The following is a 23,207-nucleotide window of genomic DNA, read 5'->3' as shown; positions in this document are numbered from 1 at the left end:
GCACTCTCTCTCTCTATGAAATGCCTATATGCTGTATGCTACTGAGCTGGTATATGATGGAGCAGTGCTGTGCAGACTTTATAGTGTGCATGGGCACTGTGACCTGCATGAAGCGTCCTGCTTAGAAATTGTGTCCAAGAGCCCAGACAGAAAGATATTCAGACCCTCGATTTCGCGTGTAATGCATTGTACAACATTATGCTGTGTTGTATTATATGATGTTGTGTTATATATTATTATAGATACACCACACATACGGCAAACGAAGCATCATATTATTTTTGACATTTTTAGAAGTTCATTTCACATACAGGAAGAACTTTGCTTATGGACTGATGATGCCATTTCGTAAAAGTTTGTGGTTACGGGAGTCTTCACCAAGATGGCGGTCTGCTGAGAAATCCGAAAATTTCGAGGCCCATTGCTAGTCTATAGTCAGCCTGCCAAGACCCTAAAATAAATGTTTGATGGCATTTTCTGTTAAAAGTTGCCAACCTTGTCAGAAGTTATCAGCATGGGCTAAGGTTTCAGAATCACCTGGTTGCCAACATGGAACTTGACCTTTAAGGTCAAATATGAAGGTCAAAAGGTCAACCACAGTCAAATAACGGTGTTATTTAGTTAAAAAATAACAGTGTTATTTAGTTTAAAAATGTTAAAATGATGTTAAAAGTGGGCAACCATGCCAGAAGTCATCAGCATGGACTAAGGATTCAGAATCAACTTGTTGCCAACTCGGAACTTGACCTTTAGGGTCAAATTTAAAGGTCAAAAGGTCAAAAACAATGTATTTTCTGGTTAGTCTATTTAGGGAACTGTATACTCATGGAATTCTTTTTCAAATGTAAGCAACCATGCCATAAGTCATCAGCATGGACTAAGGTTTCAGAATCACCTGGTTGCCAACATGGAACTGGTCCTTTAACCCCTTAAGGCGCGGCTTTATAAATTCATTGTTACCAGTATGGTAATGACCAAGTCGTGGTGCATTACTAAAGGGCCTGTGTTGTGTCATAGTATTGTAGTGCTATGGTAGTTACATTTCAATGTGTATTACAGCGTGCCACTGGAGGTACGGCGCGCATTAAGGGGCTACGGTCAAATTTGAATGTCAAAAACAATGCATTTTCTGGTTTGCCTTTTTGGGGTGGGGGCTTCATATCCATGGAATTCTTTTTCAAAAGTTGACAATCATGCTAGAAGTTATCAGCATGGACAAAGGTTTCATGGTCCATGGTTGCCAGCATAGAACTTGACCTTTAAGGTCAAATTTGAAGGTCAAAAGGTCAACCGAGGTAAACAAAATAAAAAATGTTTTGAGTTTTTGTGATGTGCTTTCATAAAATACATGTTGTTTGCATGATGTATTGAATAATTAGTACCTGGAGGAGATATTTCTTATTATTTAAATCATTTTAGGTGAGTGAAAGTATTGGAACAAATAATATTAAAGAAAATAAAACACTGTTTTGATGAGGTTTCTCCCGACGCGCGGACAGCACTGTCAAACGCTGCATTTGGGGTTTTCTGACAGTGTACTGTGGAAGTCGTCGCGAGAGTCACCCTTCACCAACTAATGACTCAAATAAGTATCAGATGACTCTGAACAGTGATTTAATGAACCTTTTAATCCTACTTAGAGCCCCTTTAAACCCAAGTCTTCAGTGAACAACAAAAACAAGGAAATTTCCCTTTCTGTTCCAATACTTTAGGGGACTGTATATTTAGAAGTTATATAGTCTTTATTATTAGGGTATGACTGAAAGTGATTATTGCAAATGGTCAATAACAAGAATGTAATTCATCATATTGTTTCTTTACTTCAATAATAATTCAAATTCAAATGTGATGTCAGTACATACTAAATATTTATGTATTTGAAGGAGCTATTGTTGCTGTTATTACAAAAAGGTTGTGTCATCCAGATCATGTTCTATCCCTACAGCGTTAAAACATTCTACATTTTAATCACATGCAGGTATACAGGGCTGTCCATTCCTCAGGCAACTGCAGGCATGTATTGGCCACTTGGTTCTACAACCACATCTTATCAGTCCTAAGCTACTATGTGGAACTGGAGGTTTCCTTTGCCACACAGCCATCAAGTGTTGGTCTACAACTTTCCAACCACCTGTCTCCTCAGTGTCTTTGTTAATATGTACTTTGTCTGATGGCAGCCATACATTTGCCTGCTGATTTGCTTATGCAAGATGCAATCCTAATGCATCACTTGGTGGTAACATATACATTGCCTTTTTGTCTTTCTGAAAAAAAATACTGTATGTCTAGACCAATCAATACCCAAAGATAAGCATGTTGCTTTGGACAGGTGACACAAAAACTCAAGCCTGGGAAATTGCAACAGAACATTCTACAGTAGTTATGAGAACATCAAGAAAAGTGTGCAATACTTGATCTACTCTTACTGTAGGTTTAAATTCCTAACCATGATATGACATAGCAAATCAGCAAGTATCCTTCATTGCTATAACCATTTGAAACACATAGAAATAACAGACGTCATTATTTTTTCTATGGAAAGCCTGTGAATTGATGGGGCAAAGCAAATTCACTGGTGAGCCAAGGCATATCCCATTTCATACCAGCAGCTTAATGTGCTTCACAAAGAAGAATAAAGTAATTTAGATGACCAGAGTGAAAATACAAGTTTAAGTTAATTTTATGCTAATGAGCTATGATGAATGTCTAAGGATGACAGGCCAGAGCCCCACCATGATAAGCCAAATCAAATTATATTAAATTATAGGCCTACTAATTATTCAATATACAGTACCATGCAAACAACTTGTATTTTATGAAAGCACATCACCAAAAAACTGTTTATTTATTGACCTCGGTTGACCTTTTGACCTTCAAATTTGACCTTAGAGGTCAAGTTCTATATGGTAACCAGGTGATTCTGAAACCTTAGTCCATGCTGATAACTTCTAACATGGTTGCCAACTTTTGAAAACAAGAATTCCATGAATATAAAGATCACCAAAAAAACTAACCGGAAAATACATTGTTTTTGACCTTCAGATTGGACCTTAACAGGGCTGTACATTGCGACGACGCATTTTGAGCCTAAATTTTGGACTGCGAGAAAGAAAAATAAAACGGGCACACGTGTGCAAGTATGTTTTTCAACCCTTTCATTCGCATTTTGCTCCTGAGTTGTAGTGCGTGGTTGCGAGAGCTGCGCATTTTTCCACAGCCTCTCTGATAGACAGCATCAAACTCCATTGGGAACGCACTTCAAAAAAGATGGTCAATGTTGCTTGAATTCCGTGTTGGCTAAGATTGAACCATCTCTGCTCCCGTAGCTCAGAACAGAAAAACAGAATCCTGGTGGCATCAAAAGGCGTGCAGGCCTCATCTCCCAGTCGAATGTTCTGTGCCAAAACTTCTTACAGCTTTTCCAAATGGACTGCTGTTTAAAACGTTCAAATGCTGTTCAGTTTGCATGGGAAGGGAGATTTAACAGGGAACACATGGAAGGATTTGGTCACTTCTAACTTAAGGCACCTTTTGCGTTCATCCACAAAGCTGAGCCAAGCTAATGCTAACGAGTTTGCGCAGCGCACACTGCTGACTGGGGGCGCGTCCGAAGACTAGGCAGGTCCAGAGGAACTCATCTCAGGTCAGAGAAGAACATATTTTATTATTGAAACACGGTGGACTGTTCCTTTAATGTACAGCCCTGCTTAAATGTCAAGTTCCATGTTGGCAACCAGGTGATTCTGAAACTTTTGTTCATGCTGATTACTTGTAGCACGGTAACCAACTTTTGAAAAAGATTTCCATGAACACAGACTCCCAAAAAGTCTAACCTTAAAATACATAGGTTTTGAATCCTTAGTCCATGCTGATGACTTCTGGCATGGTTGCCCACTTTCAACATCTTTTAAACAATTTTTAACTAAATAACGCTGTTATTTGACCGTGGTTGACCTTTTGCCATTCATATTTGACCTTAAAAGTCAAGTTCCGTGTTGGCAACCAGGTGATTCTGAAACCTTAGCCCATGCTGATAACTTCTGGCATGCTTGCCAACTTTTGAAAAAGAATTCCATGAATATACAATTCCCAAAAAAGACTAGCAAGAAAATGCCCTGTTTTTGACCTTTTGGCCTTAAAATTTGACCCTAAAGGTCAAGTTCAGTGTTGGCAACAAGTTGATTCTGAATCCTTAATCCATGCTGATGACTTCTGGCATGGTTGGCCACTTTTAACAACTTTGTAACAATTTTTAACTAAATAACACTGTTATCTGACTGTGTTTGACCTTTTGACCTTCAGATTTGACCTTAAAGGTCAAGTTCCAAGTTGGCAACCAGGTAATTCTGAAACCTTAGTCCGTGCTGATAACTTCTGGCATGGTTGCCAACTTTTAACAAAAAATGCCATCAAAAGTTTATTTAAGCATCTTAGCTGCTGCTGGCAGGCTGACTACTAGGTTAATAGTGTGGTATGAAGTGTCGTTCCGTAGGATTTTTGTGCTAAAATTGATTTTTTTTGCAAATCTCAAAAATATGTCTAATAGCAACTTCTGATCAAAATGAAACTGTCATAAATGGACTCAGCATCATCAATAACCCTGAAATTGACACCAAGATTGTGAAAATGTGATCATTATTAGTAGAGATATGGGTTCGGTAGCTATACTGGCCAGGGCGAGAAAGCGCCCCCTAGAGGAGGGGTATAACAGGGTCAGAAAATTCGACACCCATCATTTTTCAGTAGTAGGACCCCAAACAAAGCAAATTATGCAAAAAAAATCAATTTTAGCACAAAAATCCTACGGAAGCTGTTATTCAGACAATTCATATCACACTATAATCTATGTCTATAGGCTCGTGGAAGTACAGTGCTAGTGGTGGTTAGCATTCGTCAACTCTCCTGTCAATCATATTCATATTCATTTTTCTCCAATCACCATGCGTGAGGCTCAGCGTCCAGTCCAGCCGAGGCTCATTCACCCCGAGGGAAGCTAAGCGTCTGGGTGGGACATAATTTCGGCATTTTTATCCAATGCCTGTTGAGTTTAGCGGCAAGGGAAAATATGCTCCATGCAGTTCCAGAGACTTCATGCGTCTATGAGGAAATGCATTGACCAGAAAACGGTAGCCCACACTGACCAGACCTAAAGTAGGATAGCGACTGATTATGAATGAACCTCTCGTTTTCATGTCGTTTGAACACATATACAGTTAATATGAACACGTCGGCAGCACGTGTTAGGATTTTTTAAATTATTTTTTATGAGGGCAGGACAAGGGACTCTCAGCTTCCCTTGAAGTCTTTAGAAAATCGACTCTGGTTTGGTGGTATTGAGGGTAGTTATTTTCCTTGAGTGATAATGTAGATGTTACGATTGAAATCCATTTTAATAACTATAATCACAGTTTGAAATCGTATGCATGACAGTCTGCTCTGTGATCGCAATAGCTCTTCGACTCGAAACGTCATGCTTGCCAGTGAATGAATAAAAAGAAAAAATCCAAAGGAGTGGGCAAACTTTTTGCTGTGCATTTAACCTGCGGACATGAGGAAGAGGTACAAAAACCTTTGCCACCATTCTGTCATTTTAGTGTCATTTGTCATTTTCTTTTACCCTTTATTTTTATTTCCCTTTTACTTTTTTTTTTTTTTTACAATTTTAATTATTTTATCTTTCTTTAATCTTTTTGTGATCTCACTTTTCTACAATAAATTGTATCCTTTTCTACAATAAATTGTATCCTGTCAAGAGTCAGTTAAAACACAACGCACAGCATTCAGCCTTCAATTTTTATTGGAGAAGAAGATCTTGGAATACCTCAGAAATCATATTGTACATACAAAGCACTTTGCCCGAGTTGTTTGATGAACCACCAAAAGGATTTTTGAAGCATTATTTAAATGGTTGAAAAACAAAATGTCCTCACAATCACAGCATCACTGCATGAGTAGTATAGGAGTCTGAGATGGAACAGTACGGTTGATATGGGAGCATAAAGATATTTTCTTCTGGGCAGGAGGGGAGAGGTGTGGGAGGGGAGAAAGCACAGTAGCATAGCATAAAGATATTGTCTTCTGGGCAGGAGGGAAGAGGTGTGGGAGGGGAGAAAGTACAGTAGCATAGCATAAAGATATTTTCTTCTGGGCAGGAGGGGAGAGGTGTGGGAGGGGAGAAAGCACAGTAGCATAGCATAAAGATATTGTCTTCTGGGCAGGAGGGAAGAGGTGTGGGAGGGGAGAAAGTACAGTAGCATAGCATAAAGATATTTTCTTCTGGGCAGGAGGGAAGAGGTGTGGGAGGGGAGAAAGTACGGTAGCATAGCATAAAGATATTTTCTTCTGGGCAGGAGGGGAGAGGTGTGGGAGGGGAGAAAGTACGGTAGCATAGCATAAAGATATTTTCTTCTGGGCAGGAGGGGAGAGGTGTGGGAGGGGAGAAAGTACGGTAGCATAGCATAAAGATATTTTCTTCTGGGCAACATACATAGGCAGGAGTGTGGCAGGGGAGAGTATGGTTGATACAGGGGACTATATTGTTCTTCTTGACAGGACTCATGGTATTTGGCAGGGGAGAGTAAGGTTAGCACAGTATAGTAACCTAAAGTTATTTTCATCTGGGTCACATGAATGCATCAGGGTAGCATGCATATACAGTATGATGGTGTAGGGGAGCATGCATGCATATGGATGGTGTAGGGGCAGCATGCATGAGATTGTGGGAGTGGAGAGTATGGTTGGTATAGCGGCTTTAATCTATTTTCTTCTGGGCAGCATGCATGAGATCGTGGGAGTGGAGAGTTTGGTTGGTAATGATCTCCTCCAAGTAGGAGTGTGCTTGGTATAGTGGGGTGGAGCTGAGCGTTACTTGGTTGAAAAACAAAGGGCATTTCTCAACTCTAGTGCGCGCACTTCCAAGTGTATAAGCCGAATTAATCACGTCCAGTGATTGGATACTCTTTATTAGCCACGCCCAGTGATTGGATACTCTTTATTAGTCACACCCACTGTGATTGGATACTCCGCAGAGTTCAACAAAGAGTATCCAATCACTGGGCATGGCTAATTAGGCTGATACACTTGGAAGTGCGCGCACTAGAGTTTTGAGAAATGCCCAATATCTCCTCCGATTCCTTCCTCACTGCGGCCCACAGTAGCGGCCGAGGAAGAGGATGCTGCGCGTGGGCTGGTACTTGATGAGGAAGAGGAAGGGGTGGTCTGCCTTGAAGAGCGGCTCGGGGGGTTTTAAACATCTTTCCATATTCCTGTCACTCGTGGCCGCCGCCGCCTCCGTTCCCTCCTCGTTCACCTCGCACCACGCGTTGTGTTCCACCGCTGACAGGAACAGCCCTCCGTCGCCGCTGATGCCCGTCAGGTCGGCGTCGTCGCAGTCAAACAGCGAGCCCATGCCCAGCGCGGTCAGCGTGTCCTTCAGGGAAAAACTGCTCTCCATCTTGAAGCGCGGCAGGTAGACGTGCACGTTTTGACGGCGCAGCTTGGACGGGTCGGTCCACTCCAACAGCTTGGAGATGGTCAGCTGGCTCATCACCTGGAGGAAGAGGAGGAGGAGGAGGAGGAGAGAAAGAAAGGATGAAGAGGAGGAGGAGGAGGAGGGAAGGATGAAGAGGAGGAGGGAAGGATGAAGAGGAGGAGGAGGAGGACACACACACACACACACACACACCAAACACTGATTACCTGAGGGGAGTGAAAACTGCATGTAAACACAGTCCACAGTCCACAGTCCACAGTCCCCAGTACCCACCGTGTCCAGGGTGCCCTCTGGTGGCAGGAGTATGACCATGCTGAGCTGGGGGTCTGTGTAGGGCAGCTCCACCACCTGCATTACCATGTCGTTCTCCTCCACCCGGTCGTGCAGGACCGGCACCTTCCGGTACATCATCTGAACCGGCCGAGACTCCGTCTACATTACATTAGAATACATTACATTACATTACATTACATTACATTACACGATACACTATCACGATTCATGACCTACGGTTCGATACTACAATACGACTCTGTGTATCACGATTTCTCCGTTCGATACAATATCGTTACAGCCCTATTTCATTACATTACATTGGAAAAAACATGATAAGGTGGTGGCTTGGGCAGCTGTCATCCCACCAGAGAAATTAGAACACAGGGGAGAAGGCTCAGTCTCATTGGTTCCCATTGTAGCCAGTTAGCTTTGCATGCATTCTGCAGTAACGAGCGTAGGCCAGTCCTTCATGTGGGAAAATGTATGGAATGGAAAGGGGAACCATGCTAAATACATTGCTACTGCCATTTCAATTCACAAATATTATCAACAAAACATTCCTGGTAAGCACTATGACTGTTGTTTAACAATAGGCTGTATTGACAAATCGTTCAGGTGTGTAGTTTTACAGCTGGTTAGAAGATTTCAACCTGTACTCGCTAGCATCGTGCTAATGTTTATGGGTTTGGCCCCATAAAAATTGAGCTTTGTGACCCAGTATATAATGATCTAGTGGCGCAAAATAATCGAAACGCTACTCAAATGGGGTCTTATTATTTCTAGCTTCGAACTTAATATTAATATTTCAGGACAAAAAATTATAAAAAATCACAAAAATTATAATGGTAAAAAACTCCATTGACACCCATTCATTTTGCACTGTCCCGTGGTTAGGGTTAGCCGATTGTGGCTAATAGGAAGTTCCGTGAGTGAACAGCCCCTGATCCCACCTTTCCCCGATGAGCCCATCCTACCGAGAGCTATGGGGGCCACAGAGCTTGTACTGGGCTCCGAGAGGTCACGTGACACATGCTCACATGCACTCCGGCTGCGGTGCCCTTATGCGTCATGTCTTAAGACACCACTAGGTGGCACCAGTTAACCACAAATGACTCGAGGCCTTGTGTAACGGAGGCTAACTAGCACAGAGTTGGCGTGGAACGTTGGTAAACCTCCCTCCGATAGCTTCATACAGTCTTGTGCCGTTGGGCCGACAGACTAGTCTCTTGGCCCAGCGGTATCGTACTGTGTCTCCCATTGCTGGACCGTTGTAGTTGACGAGATCGCACGTTCGATCCCCGAGGGGGGTGAACAGGTGCAAGATGAGCTCCGTCACAGTGGTGCCGTGACCCGGATGGTAGTGAGGTTTAGGGGGGAGAGTGTAACGGAGGCTAACTAGCACAGAGTTGGCGTGGAACGTTGGTAAACCTCCCTCCGATAGCTTCATACAGTCTCGTGCCGTTGGGCCGACAGACTAGTCTCTTGGCCCAGCGGTATCGTACTGTGTCTCCCATTGCAGGGACCGTTGTAGTTGACGAGATTGCACGTTCGATCCCCGAGGGGGGTGAACAGGTGCAAGATGACCGTCACACTTGGCAGGATGAACAGCTCACATTTCCCCAGGGCCATGCAGTCAGTTTTCACGTTTAAAACGTTTAAAACTGACTTGACTTGACTTGTATACAGTACACAGCTGAGTTGTATAAACTATAAGTTGTGTAGGTACATTAGAGAGCTGAGACATATAAAGTAAAAGTATAAGTACTCTTGTAGTGGATCTACCTCATTGGGTATGCTGGAATAACTGTAAACCGCAAGATCATTATTATACATACTAGTGTTGTAATTACATCAATAAGTTTGCTTTTATTTCATATACGTTATTCTGTTGTAGACATTGCAAAAACAGACACACACAAAAGTATACGTAGTTCAAAGGCACACTTTGTTTGGTTTAGAACATTAGTTAACATCCCTCTCGAAGCCTCATACAGTATCATGGACACCAGATGGAAATTAGCCTTTGGGCTACAATCTGGCACATTTACATACAGTGCCTTCAAAAAGTCTACACACCCCTTCTCAAATGTCAGGTTTTTGTGGTGTAAAAAAATACAGAAAGACAAATAAATTCACAGCCTTTTCCACCTTCAATCTAAACTATTAACCTGTACAATGCAATTGAGAAACAAGCATAAAGCTTTAAATGGAAACAGTAGAAAATAAAAAACTTCAATTAACATGGTTGCATAAATATACACACCCTTAAATTAATACTTAGTTGCAGCACCTTTGGCTTGTCTGGGCCATTCCAAAACCTCAATATTATTCTGGTGAAGCCATTCTTTTGTAGATTAAGGCGTGTGCTTAGAGAAATTGTCGTTCTGAAAGATTAGTTCCTCTGCATATTCACCTTTCTACCAGGGGGCCCGAAGATTTTGTGCCACTACCACGGCCCCTGTGGAAATGTTCATAATTCCCTCCTCCCTAATGAAGGCCCCAGTTACAGCTAAAGAAAAACAGCACAAAAGAACAATGCTGCCACCACCATACTTTACGTTAGGTATGGTGTTATTGCGGCGATGTTTTGTGCCAAAAATACCTTTTGGAATTATGTCCAAAATGTTCAACCTCGGTTTCACCTGACCATAACACATCTTCCCACATGCATTTGGGAGATTACAGAAGTATTTTTTGCAAAATTTACCTCACCAAGATTTAACTTTTTGGTCATAATTCAAAAGGGTATGTTTGGCGCAAAACATCACCGCAATAACACCATACCTAGCAAGAAGTATGGTGGTGGCAGCATTGTTCTTTTGTGCTGTTTTTCTTCAGCTGTAACTGGGGCCCTCATTAGGGAGGAGGGAATTATGAACATTTCCACAGGGGCCGTGGTAGTGCCACAAAACCTCCGGCCCCCTGGTAGAAAGGTGAATATGCAAAGGAACTAATCTTTCAGAGCAACAATTTCTCCAAGCACACGCCTAAGTCTACAAAAGCATGGCTTCACTAGAATAAGATTGAGGTTTTGGAATAGCCCAGAGAAGCCCAAAGGTGCTGCAACTAAGTATTAATTTAAGGGTGTGTATATTTATGCAACCATGTTAATTGAAGTTTTTTATTTTCTATTGTTTCCATTTAAAGCTTTATGCTTGTTTCTCAATTGCATTGTACAGGTTAATAGTTTAGATTGAAGGTGGAAAAAGCTGTGAATTTATTTGTCTTTCTGTCATTTTTTTACATCACAAAAACCTGACATTTGAGGAGGGGTGTGTAGACTTTTTGAAGGCACTGTATGTGCATGTATGTATATGTTCATTAATGTGCAATGTCCGAAGAAATCAATGAAATGAAATTAAATGAAAGTATCGATAGAACATTAGTTAACATCCCTCTCGAAGCCTCATACGGTATCGGTAGAACGTTAGTTAACATCCCTCTCGAAGCCTCATACAGTATCGGTACTGCTGGGCTATCGATCTGGACCTGTAACTCAGCGGTATCGTGCTGTGCCTCCCATGGGCGAACCGGAGCGTTGACTGATAGGCGGCGGGTCCATAGTCTGTATGGAGATGAAACACTTCAGAAAGCGTCCATAGGAATGAACGGGGACAATTTGCTACGCTAACGAGGCGCGTGCTTGCACATATCCCACCTGTCCGGCAGAAAGAGCCAATTGCGTGCTGAGCTGCGCTGTCATTTATCCAATCATCTCGCCGCCTCGACACGTAAGCTTTTACGATTGCTCAAATCTAATCGGTATGCCCTCAGAATCTGATCATCTGAAGTGCCATAACTAATACACTTTCAGGGGTGCCGCGGAAACATGGCTGATCAATAATTATGTAATTTAACACATATTTGTCTTATAATTATAATTAATAAATAATTAATCTTATAATTAATTATGTATTGCTTAGTTAGTGCTCAGTGGAGTCTTTCATCTGCCATTTAAATCAAGTAAATTTAGGTCGCCCCAGTAAGCTGCAACTTCGAAAGTAGGTTGTGTGACGTCTCCAAATGTGTTACTTTTCTAATCTTTTGTGGTATCCGATGCGATGTCATGTTACAGCTTGTTGCTTAGGGGTGCCTTGAACATTTTCAATAATTGAAAGGGTGCCTATCTATACGGCGGAACCAAAGTCTGCTTGACTCCATTATTTTTCAGAAACCCTTGGAATTCCGCAGAGGTAAATTGCGGCCCATTGTCGCTCACGCATTCTTCTGGCAATCCATAAGCTGCAAATAGACCCCGAAGGACCTCAATGGTTTTGGATGCGGTTGTGGAGGTCATGTGGACCACTTCAAGCCATTTTGAGTGGCTGTCCACCACCACCAGGAAATGCTGCTTGTCTTTTTCAGCAAAATCAATATGGATTCTTTGCCATGCTCGAGCTGGCCACCTCCAGCAGTGCAGCGGTGCCACCCCAGGCATTTTCCTCGTTGTGTCACAAGCTATGCACTTTTGTGCTTTGACTTCGATGTCATTGTCTATTTGAGGCCACCACATGCAGCTCCTGGCTACACCTTTCATACGGCAGATGCCCTGGTGTCCCTCATGTAAGTCATTCAGCAGTCGTTCTCTGTAAATTGGAGGGATGACCACTCGAAGCCCCCACAAAATGCAGCCATGGTCAGCAGAGAGCTCAGACCTCCTACTGAAAAACGGTTGCAGCCGGCTATCCTGCACCTCATCAGGCCAACCCTCCAGAGTGTAGGTCAGCACTTTGTGGAGGACAGGATCTTTCTTGGTGTTTTCGGCTATCTCAACAGCTTGCACTGGCAGTTCATCCACGTAGGAGAAGTAGAAGATTCCCTGTTCGGCCGCAGTGTCATCTTTCTGTGTTCTTGGCAGTCTGGACAATGCATCAGCATTTCCATGATCCTCTGATCTGCGATACTCAATGTCATATGTGTAGGCCATGAGAATTAGCGCCCAGCGCTGCATTCTTAATGCTGCCAGAGTTGGGATAGCTGACTTAGGCCCCAGAATGGCTAACAGCGGCTTGTGGTCAGTAGTCAGTATGAATTTCCTCCCATAAAGGTATTTGTGAAACTTTCTGACCCCGAAGATAATTGCAAGTGCCTCCTTTTCGATTTGGGCATACTTCTTTTCCGCTTCCGTGAGGGTGCGGGATGCAAACGCAATGGGCTTTTCCTCACCGTTCTCCAACACGTGTGAAATCACTGCCCCCACCCCATACGGAGAAGCATCACAGGCCAGCCGTACCTTTTTCCTGGTGTCATAATGCTCCAGAGCTGTGCTTCCCAAGAGCCGCTCCTTACCCTGCTGGAAAGCAGCATCGCAGGCAGATGTCCACTCCCAAGGCACATCTTTCTTTAGCAAAGCATGAAGTGGCTGTAGCAGAGTGGCTAAATCTTTCAAAAAACGCCCATAGTAATTTAAGAGGCCTAAGAACGACCGGAGCTCTGTCACATTTGTAGGCCTAGGAGCATTCACTATGGCTGTCACTTTTTCCTCTGTGGGGTGCAGGCCCTCTCCATCAATGAGGTGCCCCAGATATTCCACTTGGTTCTTCATGAACTGACATTTTGTGGACTTTGCCCTGATTCCGAATTTCTCTAGTCGGCTCAAGACCTCTGCCAATCTCAGTAAGTGGGCTTGCTCTGTGTCTGCTGTGACAAGTATGTCATCCAAAAAACAGGTGACTCCCTCCAGTCCCTGCAGCACCTGATCCATAACTCCTTGAAAAATTGAGTATGCACTGGAGACCCCATACGACAAGCGATGGTACCTGTACAGGCCACGATGGGTATTTACTGTCAGATTCGGGGCTCAGCTCTAGCTGTTGGTATGCGTGCGACAGATCCAGCTTTGAAAACCACTTCCCCCCTGCCAAGGTCGCGAACAGATCTTCTGTATTTGGCAGTGGGTATGTTTCCTCCTCCACACTGTTGTTAATGGTGACTTTGTAATCTCCGCAGATTCAGATACTTTTGTCTGCTTTTGGGACCACCACTAAAGGTGAGGCCCACTCACTGTTATCCACTTTAGAGATGACGCCCATAGCCTCCAGCCTGTCCAGTTCTTTCTCCACAGTCACTTTCAAAGCATAGGGTACCGATCTGGCCTTCTTGAAAATGGGTATGGCCCCAGGCTTGATTTTGATGTGTGCTTTGAATCCCCGGATGGCGCCAGGCCCCTCTTGAAACACCGACTCATATTGCTGGAGCAACGCCGCCACCTCTGGCCGCTGGTCGTTTTTGCCTTCAACAGCAAATATGCTCGTCCAGTTGAGTCTGATCTTCTTCAACCAATTTCGCCCTAACAGCGCAGGCCGGTCCCCCTTAAAGATCACAAGTGGCAGTGTGTGGCTCTGACTGCCATACTTAACTGCCACGTTTACTTGACCCTTCAAGGGAATGGCATCTCCAGTGAAAGTTGCCAATGTCAAATTACATGGCTGCAGAGGTAAATGTGACAGGGCCTGCAGGTACACTTTCTCTGACACCAGTGTCACCGCAGCCCCAGTGTCTAACTGCATTTGCACTGGACTGTCTTCAATGTGCATCTGCACGTCAATGCCACGATTCCCATCTGTAGCTGTGTACACTGACCAAATTCCAAAAAGCTCATTTTCACTTTCATTAGTTGCATCATCTTGTTCAACATACTGAGTGGGCATAGCTTTGTTTCTACTTCTGCAAGCTCGAGCAATGTGCCCCGTTTTCGAACAATTGTGGCATTTTTCATTCTTAAACCTGCAATTGCTGGCTGCGTGTTTGCCTCCACATCGATAACACTGTGTACTCACGTCTGCCGATCCGTCGAGTGGGTTACCACTTGCATTGGCACGCCTCATTTGTTCACGTTTTACTCTCTGGCTTGCTACGGTGCACACCTCTGATGATGTCGCCGCCTTTGCCTTGTCTGATAATTCCGTTGTGTTTTTAGACGCCATTTCCATCGTGCATGCAATGTCGCAAGCAGATTTGAATTTCAACTCACGTTCTGTTAGAAGTCGTTTTTGCATCGCCTCTGACCGCAATCCACAGACAAATCGGTCTCGGAGTGCTTCATCCAAATGTCCAGCATAATCACAGTGTATCGAGAGCTGTTTCAGGGCTACAATAAAGCTGGTTACACTTTCTCCTTCTTGCTGGCTTCTCCGTTGAAAACGGAATCTTTCCGCAATCACATTCTTTTGTGGTTTGTAATGATCTGTTAGCTCCTTGACGAGTGCTTTGTATCCCATAGTGGTAGGTTTCGTTGGGGCCGTTAAATTCTTCAGTAGGCGATATGCGTCTGGTCCAATCGTAGATAAAAAAGCACTGACCTTTTTGTCGGCATGCACTGTATTTGCAATTATCCACTGTTCGAAACGTTCGAGATAGGATTCAAAATCTTCCTCTGATTCCTTATACTCCCCAATGCTACCAATTTGGAACGCCATGGTGCTAGCACAACAAGTTCTGTTTCACTACTAACCAGTTGTTCTCCTCGTCAGTCTGGTGACTTCTCCACTTGTTCTCTCCGTGTCCTTTGATTATTGTCCTTGCATTAATCCCATCCTCGTCGCCACTGTGATATCCGTGGTCTTGTAATAACGGAGACGGAGACAGGGATACGTTTGACTGTTTATGAGAAACTCATGGCTGAACTGAAAACTACAGTCACATAACTGGGAAGGTATATAATCGCCACAAGGTGGCGATCAAACACTAAATAACATAAGGCCCATATATAACATAAAACAACACATGTGATTTATAAACTGGAATGTCCCCTCTGTAATGTGTTTTACATCGGCCGAACCAAACGAAGGTTACAAGATAGAGTCTCAGAGCACAAATAATCAGAACAAAAAAATGAGAACTATCCGATGGCTCATCATTTCAAAGACAAGCACAATAGTGACCCTGCTACTTTAAGAGCTATACGTATAGATCATACGTATGCCACAAACAATGAGAGGGGGTGATGGATTGAAACAATTAAACCAGCGAGAGAGCTACTGGATTTTTAAATTAAAAGCTAATTTATATCTGGGTTTAAATGATGAGTTGCAATATTGCCATTTCCTGTAAGCACAAATATTCTATTTTTATACATACATATGTATTACATGTTATGGCATATATTTTTTTAATTTAGGAGCACAGGTGCTTGTGAAAAAGCTAAGCATAGACCCCTGCATGAGGGACGAATGAAAGAGTGTGTTGTAAACAGAAATGATTCACGGTACTATTTAAAAAAACCCACATGAAAATGTACTACTATACATGTCATGGGTAAAATGGAATTTCTCAAACGCAGCAGAATAATGTCATTTCCCCCAACGCCGCGTGCATTTGAGTACCCCAACACACACACACACACACACACACACTTACTCGACCCCTTCGTGGAGGCTGCCCCCCATAGATTAAAATAATTTGGTGGGCAACACTTTAGTGCCTTTGTAGGTAACTCTGCCCTGCAAGCTAGCATCGTTAGCACCTTACTTAGCTTGCCTAGCTTTGCCTCGACATTCCACTCAAGCGGAAGTAACTTCACCAAACTATCACTTATTCAACTTGTGATGGCACCCCTACTTATCATGCAATATTCCCTTGCAAATATGGAGTGTATCGTGCATATAATCAATTTAGTTTCGGGGTGCGACAGAGCAGCTCTCTCACACGTCCATCTTGCATCTCCCGTTTTCAATTCAACATTATATTGAAGTATAACACAGCACCACCAGAGTAACCCAAAATTCAACATTCAGCAGCACGTTAAAGTTTCCATGGCCACTAGTTAGTACCTTGGTGATCTTGAAAGGCATCTCTTTGGTGTTCTCTGGCTCGAAGCGATGCTTCCAGTTGCCTTTAAAGTACACAGTGTTCACCAGCACCAGGCGAGTCATCGGGGTCAACACCCCAGCCTTCAGTAGCTCCTTAATCTTGTCTGGCAGACCGCACATGCACACACACACACACACACACACACACACACACACACACACACATACAACAAGCATGCACGCAAGTGCTCGCACACACACACACACACACACACACACACACACACACACACACACACACACACACGTTCTGTTAAAAACACTGATAGACACTTACAATGGGGAGGAGGGCAGATCAAGGATTCGACAAGTTCACAGGCAAGAGTAGGTCTGACATATGACACAGAACAGGGCAAGACAGGTCGGACATATAACACAGAACAGGGCAAGACAAACGCAGGGATTAAATACTCAAGGACCAATTACAGGGGAACACATTCACTTACACTTGAACTTTATTGTCCATTAAACTTTGCTTTGAGGGGGGGCTGTGGCGCAGCACGCTAAACCCCCCCACTTGGGCTTGCGTGCCCTTGGGAACCCAGGTTCGAGTCCAGCCTGGGTCATGTCCCATCCCTACCCCCATCTCTCTCAAAAAAAAAAATCTTTGGAAGTGGCACAAAGACACATAAGGCAAACACACATCGCAGTCAACATGATAAAGAACCCGGAAAAAAAAGAGTCCAATAACCCATGACAGTCCTTATCCTGGGTTTTCCAGTTTTTTTTTCTATCCCTACCTCATGGAACAAAAAATTCGAAGTGCACAAGTGCGTGACTAAGAAACAACTAAGAAACAAACAGGTCAACACTGGTAGATCGGGCATTTGACAAGTTCACACACAAGACAGGTCAGTCTGCGCTCTAATGACCATTCCTTACTCTCTGTTCCTTTTTATTACAGAAAGTCAGAGAATGCGCGCACATCAGTGGCACAGGTGCTGGACCAAACGTAAGACAACTGAAAAGAAAAGAAAGGTCCGCAACACTGTTAAATGCTCCCAAATATTTAATGGCACGACGTTTCAGACTCACCGTCCTTCATCACAGTGCAACGAACTGGTTAGTTAGTTAGTCCGAAACGTCGTGCCATTAAATATTTGGGAGCATTCAACAGTGTTGCGGACTTTATTTTATTTCCTTTTTATTACAGAACAGGGGGAAATTGTTTTTGTCTGCTCCTACCTCATGGAACAAATTACAAAAGGATCTGAAATGAATGGAACTAATTCCATTGAGTAATTTTAATTTCAGGATGAAAATAGGCCCTACTTTGAAACTCCCTCATTTGTAATTGTTTTAATGATATCATGTTGTAGTTCTTGATTTGTTATTTTAATGCAACTGAAATTTTACGTTTGTTGCCTAACTTGTGCTGCCACTTGGCCAGGAGGCCCTCCCCTGTAAAAGAGATTTTTCATCTCAATGGGTCCATTTTGTCGGTAAAATTGTTAAATGAAACACATTTTTAAAAAGTCACATTAACAGTCCAGCCCTGAGCAGCACACACACACACAACACACACACACACACACACACACACACACACACACACACACACACACACACACACACACACACACATTCTTGATCTTGTCCTCCACCCATGTGTTGATGGTGTGTGTGTGTGTGTGTGTGTGTGTGTGTGTGTGTGTGTGTGTGTGTGTGTGTGTGTGTGTGTGTGTGTGTGTGCTGTGCTCGCTCTTTCACTTGTTCTCCACCTGTGTGTGTGTGTGTGTGTGTGTGTGTGTGTGTGTGTGTGTGTGTGTGTGTGTGTGTGTGTGTGTGTGTGTGTGTGTGTGTGCTGTGCTCACTATTGGTGTTGTTCTCCACCCATGTGTTGATGGTGAGTCTGGCCTTCTCTGATGCTGAGACGAAGTCCACGGCCTGCAGATCCGCAAAGTACTTCTTCTGGACCTCTCTCAGAAACTCCTACACACACGCACGCACGCACTCTCGTGCGCACGCACACACACACACACACACACACACACACACACACACACACACACACACACACACACACACACACACACACACACACACACATACAGATGCACGCGCACACACACACACACAAAAGTCAAGTCAAGTGTACTTAATTGTCAAAAATGTATGTAACATAGATGGAATAGCGACAGTATACAAAGCAGCATGAAATATTAACCCAGCGTCTCGATCTGAAAAAAAAAACCTTCACTTCCTCAATATGTCTCCTACAGAAACAAACACTTCCATTGTGTACTTAGCAAATGAACGAACGAATGTTTTCTTGTAACCCAGGAGTGATATCCATAGTCTACCTCCGTTACCGGTAACATACCGCAGCAGAAAATACACTCTTGATTACATATTACCTCATTAGGGGGGAAAAATGTAAGGGATCATGTATTGTCCACACGTGACTATAGGAAAATATTTTCCCGACGAGGGTTATTCCGCTCCGAAGGGAAATGTTTTCCTATAGTCACGTGTGTACATTACATTATCCCGCTTATTATACGGCATTTACCAACATTAGAAAGCACAAATAGTTAACCAGTAGTTTAAAAGAACATGTTCATTGCCATTTTATAGCGTGCGCAAAGAAAGATAGTTCTTGGAACGCTCATAGTTTAAAAAGGTTACCAACAGAGTTTGGCTACTTTAAAACTTGTTACCGCCACGTTGCCCTTCAAACTGCCCTTGAATAGAACAGTCCTCAGGCCTGCCTAGGTTTGCCTAAAGGGGGATTTCTCCCCCAATAATAGAACCCGGAAACAATGGGCCAATGGAACCTCTCTCTCTCTACTCTCTCTGATATCTTCATAACAGGAATATTTCTATCTAATCGGCGACAGTATTCCAGAAAAAAAGCATAGCAACCCAAGCACTGCTGTGCGCCCTGACCATCATTATCGATCCTGCTACAGGCAGAGAACTGTGCGCCGGATGGTTGGCTGAAGGAGGCAACTTCTAGCCTACAGGCTACACCCTTGAGGAAACTGCCAACGAACTCCTCACTTGTACCAAAAAAAAAAAGAAATAAAAAATACTAGTGTTAATAAAAGATGTCACGACAGCGGCCGGCGGACAGTGACAGTTTGCTTTCTTGGAACGGCAACACTTGGACATGAGATGTTGCTGATGAATCCTGATGGGCTACCACTCGGCCTTTTTTGTATTAACTTCGTCAGGATGACATAACTGTTAAAATGAATCGCTGAATGAGACTTCTAGTGTTGTTGCAATTCGTCTTGAGACGTTTGAGAAGTGGTTGGTTACCGGAGCATCAGTGGGCCACCAGCAGCGTGCGTTAATCGCGCTGCTGCCATAGGCCTACTGCTAAAAATCAGAAGGCAAGGCATATCAGTGAAGATATGACCGATCTACTTGCGGAGTGATCTCTGAAGTGACCAAACTCGTTGCCATTGGCAGCGGGTATTATTAGGTGGGCATTACAGAAAAGTAGTGACCACCGAACGTTGGGTCCGCCCATTGAAAGTGAATGGGAGCTCTTGCACCATTCTAGAGTGCCGTATAATAAATTATGAATACTATACAATCATGACAAGTTACCATTTGAATGCATTTGGTCGTTTATTCAGTAGAATTATCCACGTAATGTCACTACAAGGCTTCTTCCGTGTTTCACGTTGGTTCACATGGGGGGAGTTACTTCCGCTGTTTCGTTTTATTATAGGGACACTGTGCAGGAAATGTTCACAAAAGGTACTACAACTATGCTGCTCATTGAAATTGGGTTGGCTATCGCTAAATTTGATATTTACATGAAAGTTTACTAAGTAATAAACAAATATTTTCTAGTATGGTCCAAGTAGAGTCATTTTTGCAGCTAAAAATGGCTATTTTTGGACATTTAAAATGGCGGACCATGGAGAAGATCCCCCTTTTCATGTATGAAAAGTGCAATTTTTCCAGATATAATGAATACTTTGAATTTAATGTTGGTGATAGGCTAAGTATTCATGAAAAGGGTAACGTTAGTGAATGGGCAGCATGAATTCTGGAAATAAACAACTAAAATTCTCACACAGTGTCCCTTTAAACAAAATACCATATAAGGCGTCCAAATGTATTTAGAACTGAAGTAAAACATGTCTGCCACCTAATGAGATGGAAGTGGAACTACATTTGATATCCTATTTTTAAATGAAAAAAATTTAACAGCCTTTTTATTCAATCCGGCATCTCATCGACAAAAGTTGACTGTGGCGCCCAGAGGGTTAATTCGGAATTAAAATTGGCATGTAAACAAAGCAATTGCCTTGCTGGGAAATCTATTACAGCCAGCTGCTTGGCTTAGTGGCTATGTTTTGGTTTGAAGATCAGGAGGTTACAAGTTCAAATCCTACTCTGACCTAGATTGCTTTTCAGATTTTGTATACAATTAGCTAAGTTAGCATGTATGTTATTTATTTTAGTAAAACTGCTCAGCTCTGGCCCAAAAGGCAAGCCCACTTTTAGCATTTTCTGTGAGAATGCAATCTATGTTAATGCTAATACTGTATCAGTCAATTCCAACCTATATGCTCCCTTATGTACATTATAAATGAATCCAATCTCTCTCTTTCACTCACTCACTCACTCACTCACTCACTCACTCACTCACTCACTCACTCACTCACTCACTCACCACACACACACACACACACACACACACACACACACACACACACACACACACACACACACACACACACACACACACACACACAGCTGAGAATGTCAGTACCTGTGAAAAATTGAAGGTTTGTTCTCCAAAGAGCCGATTGGCCAGATTGAGAGTGTAGGTCCTTGGAGCTGAGGGCCTATTGGATTGTTTGCGAGTGCAGAAGCTCAGACCTGAGAGCCTACTGGCCAGTTTGCGAGTGCACAAGCTTGAAGCTGGAGGTGTGATCTTCTTCGTTAGGGCATTAAAATGGGAGTGAACATCAGACACCTGGGCAAACCTCAACACCTGAGGAGAGAGGGAGAGAGAGAGACAGAGAGAGAGAGAGAGAGAGAGAGAGAGAGAGAGATCTAATAGCAGCTATCTGCCTACTCAATGGAATTCTCTTTTCTGATTGGCTGATGGGGTGGCCATTAATCCTGTAGAACCGGTCAGACGTCAAGCGTACGACTAAGTTGGACGCGCATAGAATTTTCGCTTAGAATGACAATGGTGTCTAAGGAATCCATGCACATGGTCTACAGAAAATTAAATAATCACAACGTCGGATTACCAGGCGAAGATTCTAAATGCGTCTAAAGCCGGGCATACACTGTGCGATATTTTCACTCGTGGGTCTTAAGCTTCTGCTCACACTGCAGGATGGAATTTCACTGTTTAAAAGTTCACAGCTCACGACTCACGTCCTCGCACTCGAGCCGACAGTCGGATGCGAGCGAAATGCTTCCACCGTCCGACGCGACAGGCATGTTTCCCCGGTCTGCAGAGGAGGGAACATGCGCACCTGAGGTGGATATGAGGTCGCGCTCAACAGCGAATCGCACGGCCCTATTAATTTGTGCATGTGAAGTGTCAAATCGGGTCGTAGCACTGCTTTAACTGTGCGATTTACGCACGAGCCACGACCAGAATTTCAAACCGTTTTGATTTTCTGGCGACCCTGCGATTGCACGATCGTGAGGCGACATCGCTTGTCGTTACCCCATGTACACTGCACGATGCGAGACTCACGATTGACCTGCGATTGAGCAAAAAATTGGCCCGACTCCCAAAAAGTCGAGCGAGTGCCAAATCGGAGCAAAATCGGGGCAAAACTCGCACAGTGTAAGCCCAGCTTAAGTTAGACGTCCTCGTCGGCAGTTATCCCTTACATACAGTATGTCTCATAAGTGAGTACACTCCTCACATTTTTGCAGGCCTGCCTTCCCCATCTCCACCTGTGTCTTGTTGCATGCCTACCTTCCCCATCTCCTCCTGTGTCTTGTTGCGGGCCCCCAGGTACACCATGGCCAGTGCTGTGCTGATGCTGAGGGGGCTGATGATCAGACTGCTGGGACGGGGCCCCTCGCTCTCCTTGCACAGGGCACGGAACACATCCAGCGCAAACTCCCCATTGGCGTGACTCAGCTCCATGGCAACGCTTATGGGGAAGAGGGCAAAGGGCAGAGCGGAAGCAGACATCATTTGTGTGGCAACAGACAAATGCAGTGTGTCATGTCAGTGTTGGGATAGTATCCATACTACTTTTTAAAACCTTGCCGAACTGCAAACCAACCGATTCTTCCTTGTTATATTATGAAAGCTAATCGTGAGTAGCGTCAGCTGTCAATACCAATGCACATCGCGCGGCAAGGGAAATGTCGGCATGACTTTTAGTCGAGTAAGATAGTCCAACAACATTATGCCACCCTGCATCCATGTGAAACAAACAGTAACTTAGTCTTCAAAGATCTGGAACTCCTATGCACAGCCAGGTTCCAGGTGCTGGTGAAGTGCAGTCATCAGTAATCCATAGTAAAGAAGAAGGATCACCGCACACTGGTGAACTTAGTTTTGCTGTTCTTTTATTTTGGTGAACCTTAGTAACTTAGTCCCTGGCTTCTGCAACAGAATACGTCAGTGAAACAGGAACTGCTACCAAGGTTTATTTCTAAATGCATACAATTTCTCCCCGCTG

The 23,207-nt window shown here is 43.6% G+C and overlaps 1 protein-coding gene across 1 annotated transcript; it reads right to left on the bottom strand.

Moving 5' to 3' along the window:
• Positions 1-6,311: 6,311 nt before the first annotated feature.
• LOC134450509 (leukocyte elastase inhibitor-like) lies at positions 6,312-22,664 on the bottom strand. Its single transcript, XM_063200350.1, has 7 exons — positions 22,490-22,664; positions 21,456-21,538; positions 21,314-21,374; positions 18,393-18,510; positions 16,540-16,682; positions 7,766-7,924; positions 6,312-7,549 (listed from the first exon to the last, which is right to left on the bottom strand). The coding sequence occupies exons 1-7, from the start codon at positions 22,661-22,663 to the stop codon at positions 7,139-7,141; spliced, it is 1,149 nt and encodes a 382-aa protein (XP_063056420.1). The 5' UTR covers position 22,664; the 3' UTR covers positions 6,312-7,138.
• Positions 22,665-23,207: the final 543 nt, after the last annotated feature.

This window comes from Engraulis encrasicolus, chromosome 6 (genome assembly GCF_034702125.1).
Source record: "Engraulis encrasicolus isolate BLACKSEA-1 chromosome 6, IST_EnEncr_1.0, whole genome shotgun sequence".
NCBI lineage: Eukaryota > Metazoa > Chordata > Actinopteri > Clupeiformes > Engraulidae > Engraulis > Engraulis encrasicolus.
This window is presented reverse-complemented; position numbering and strand designations above follow the sequence as displayed.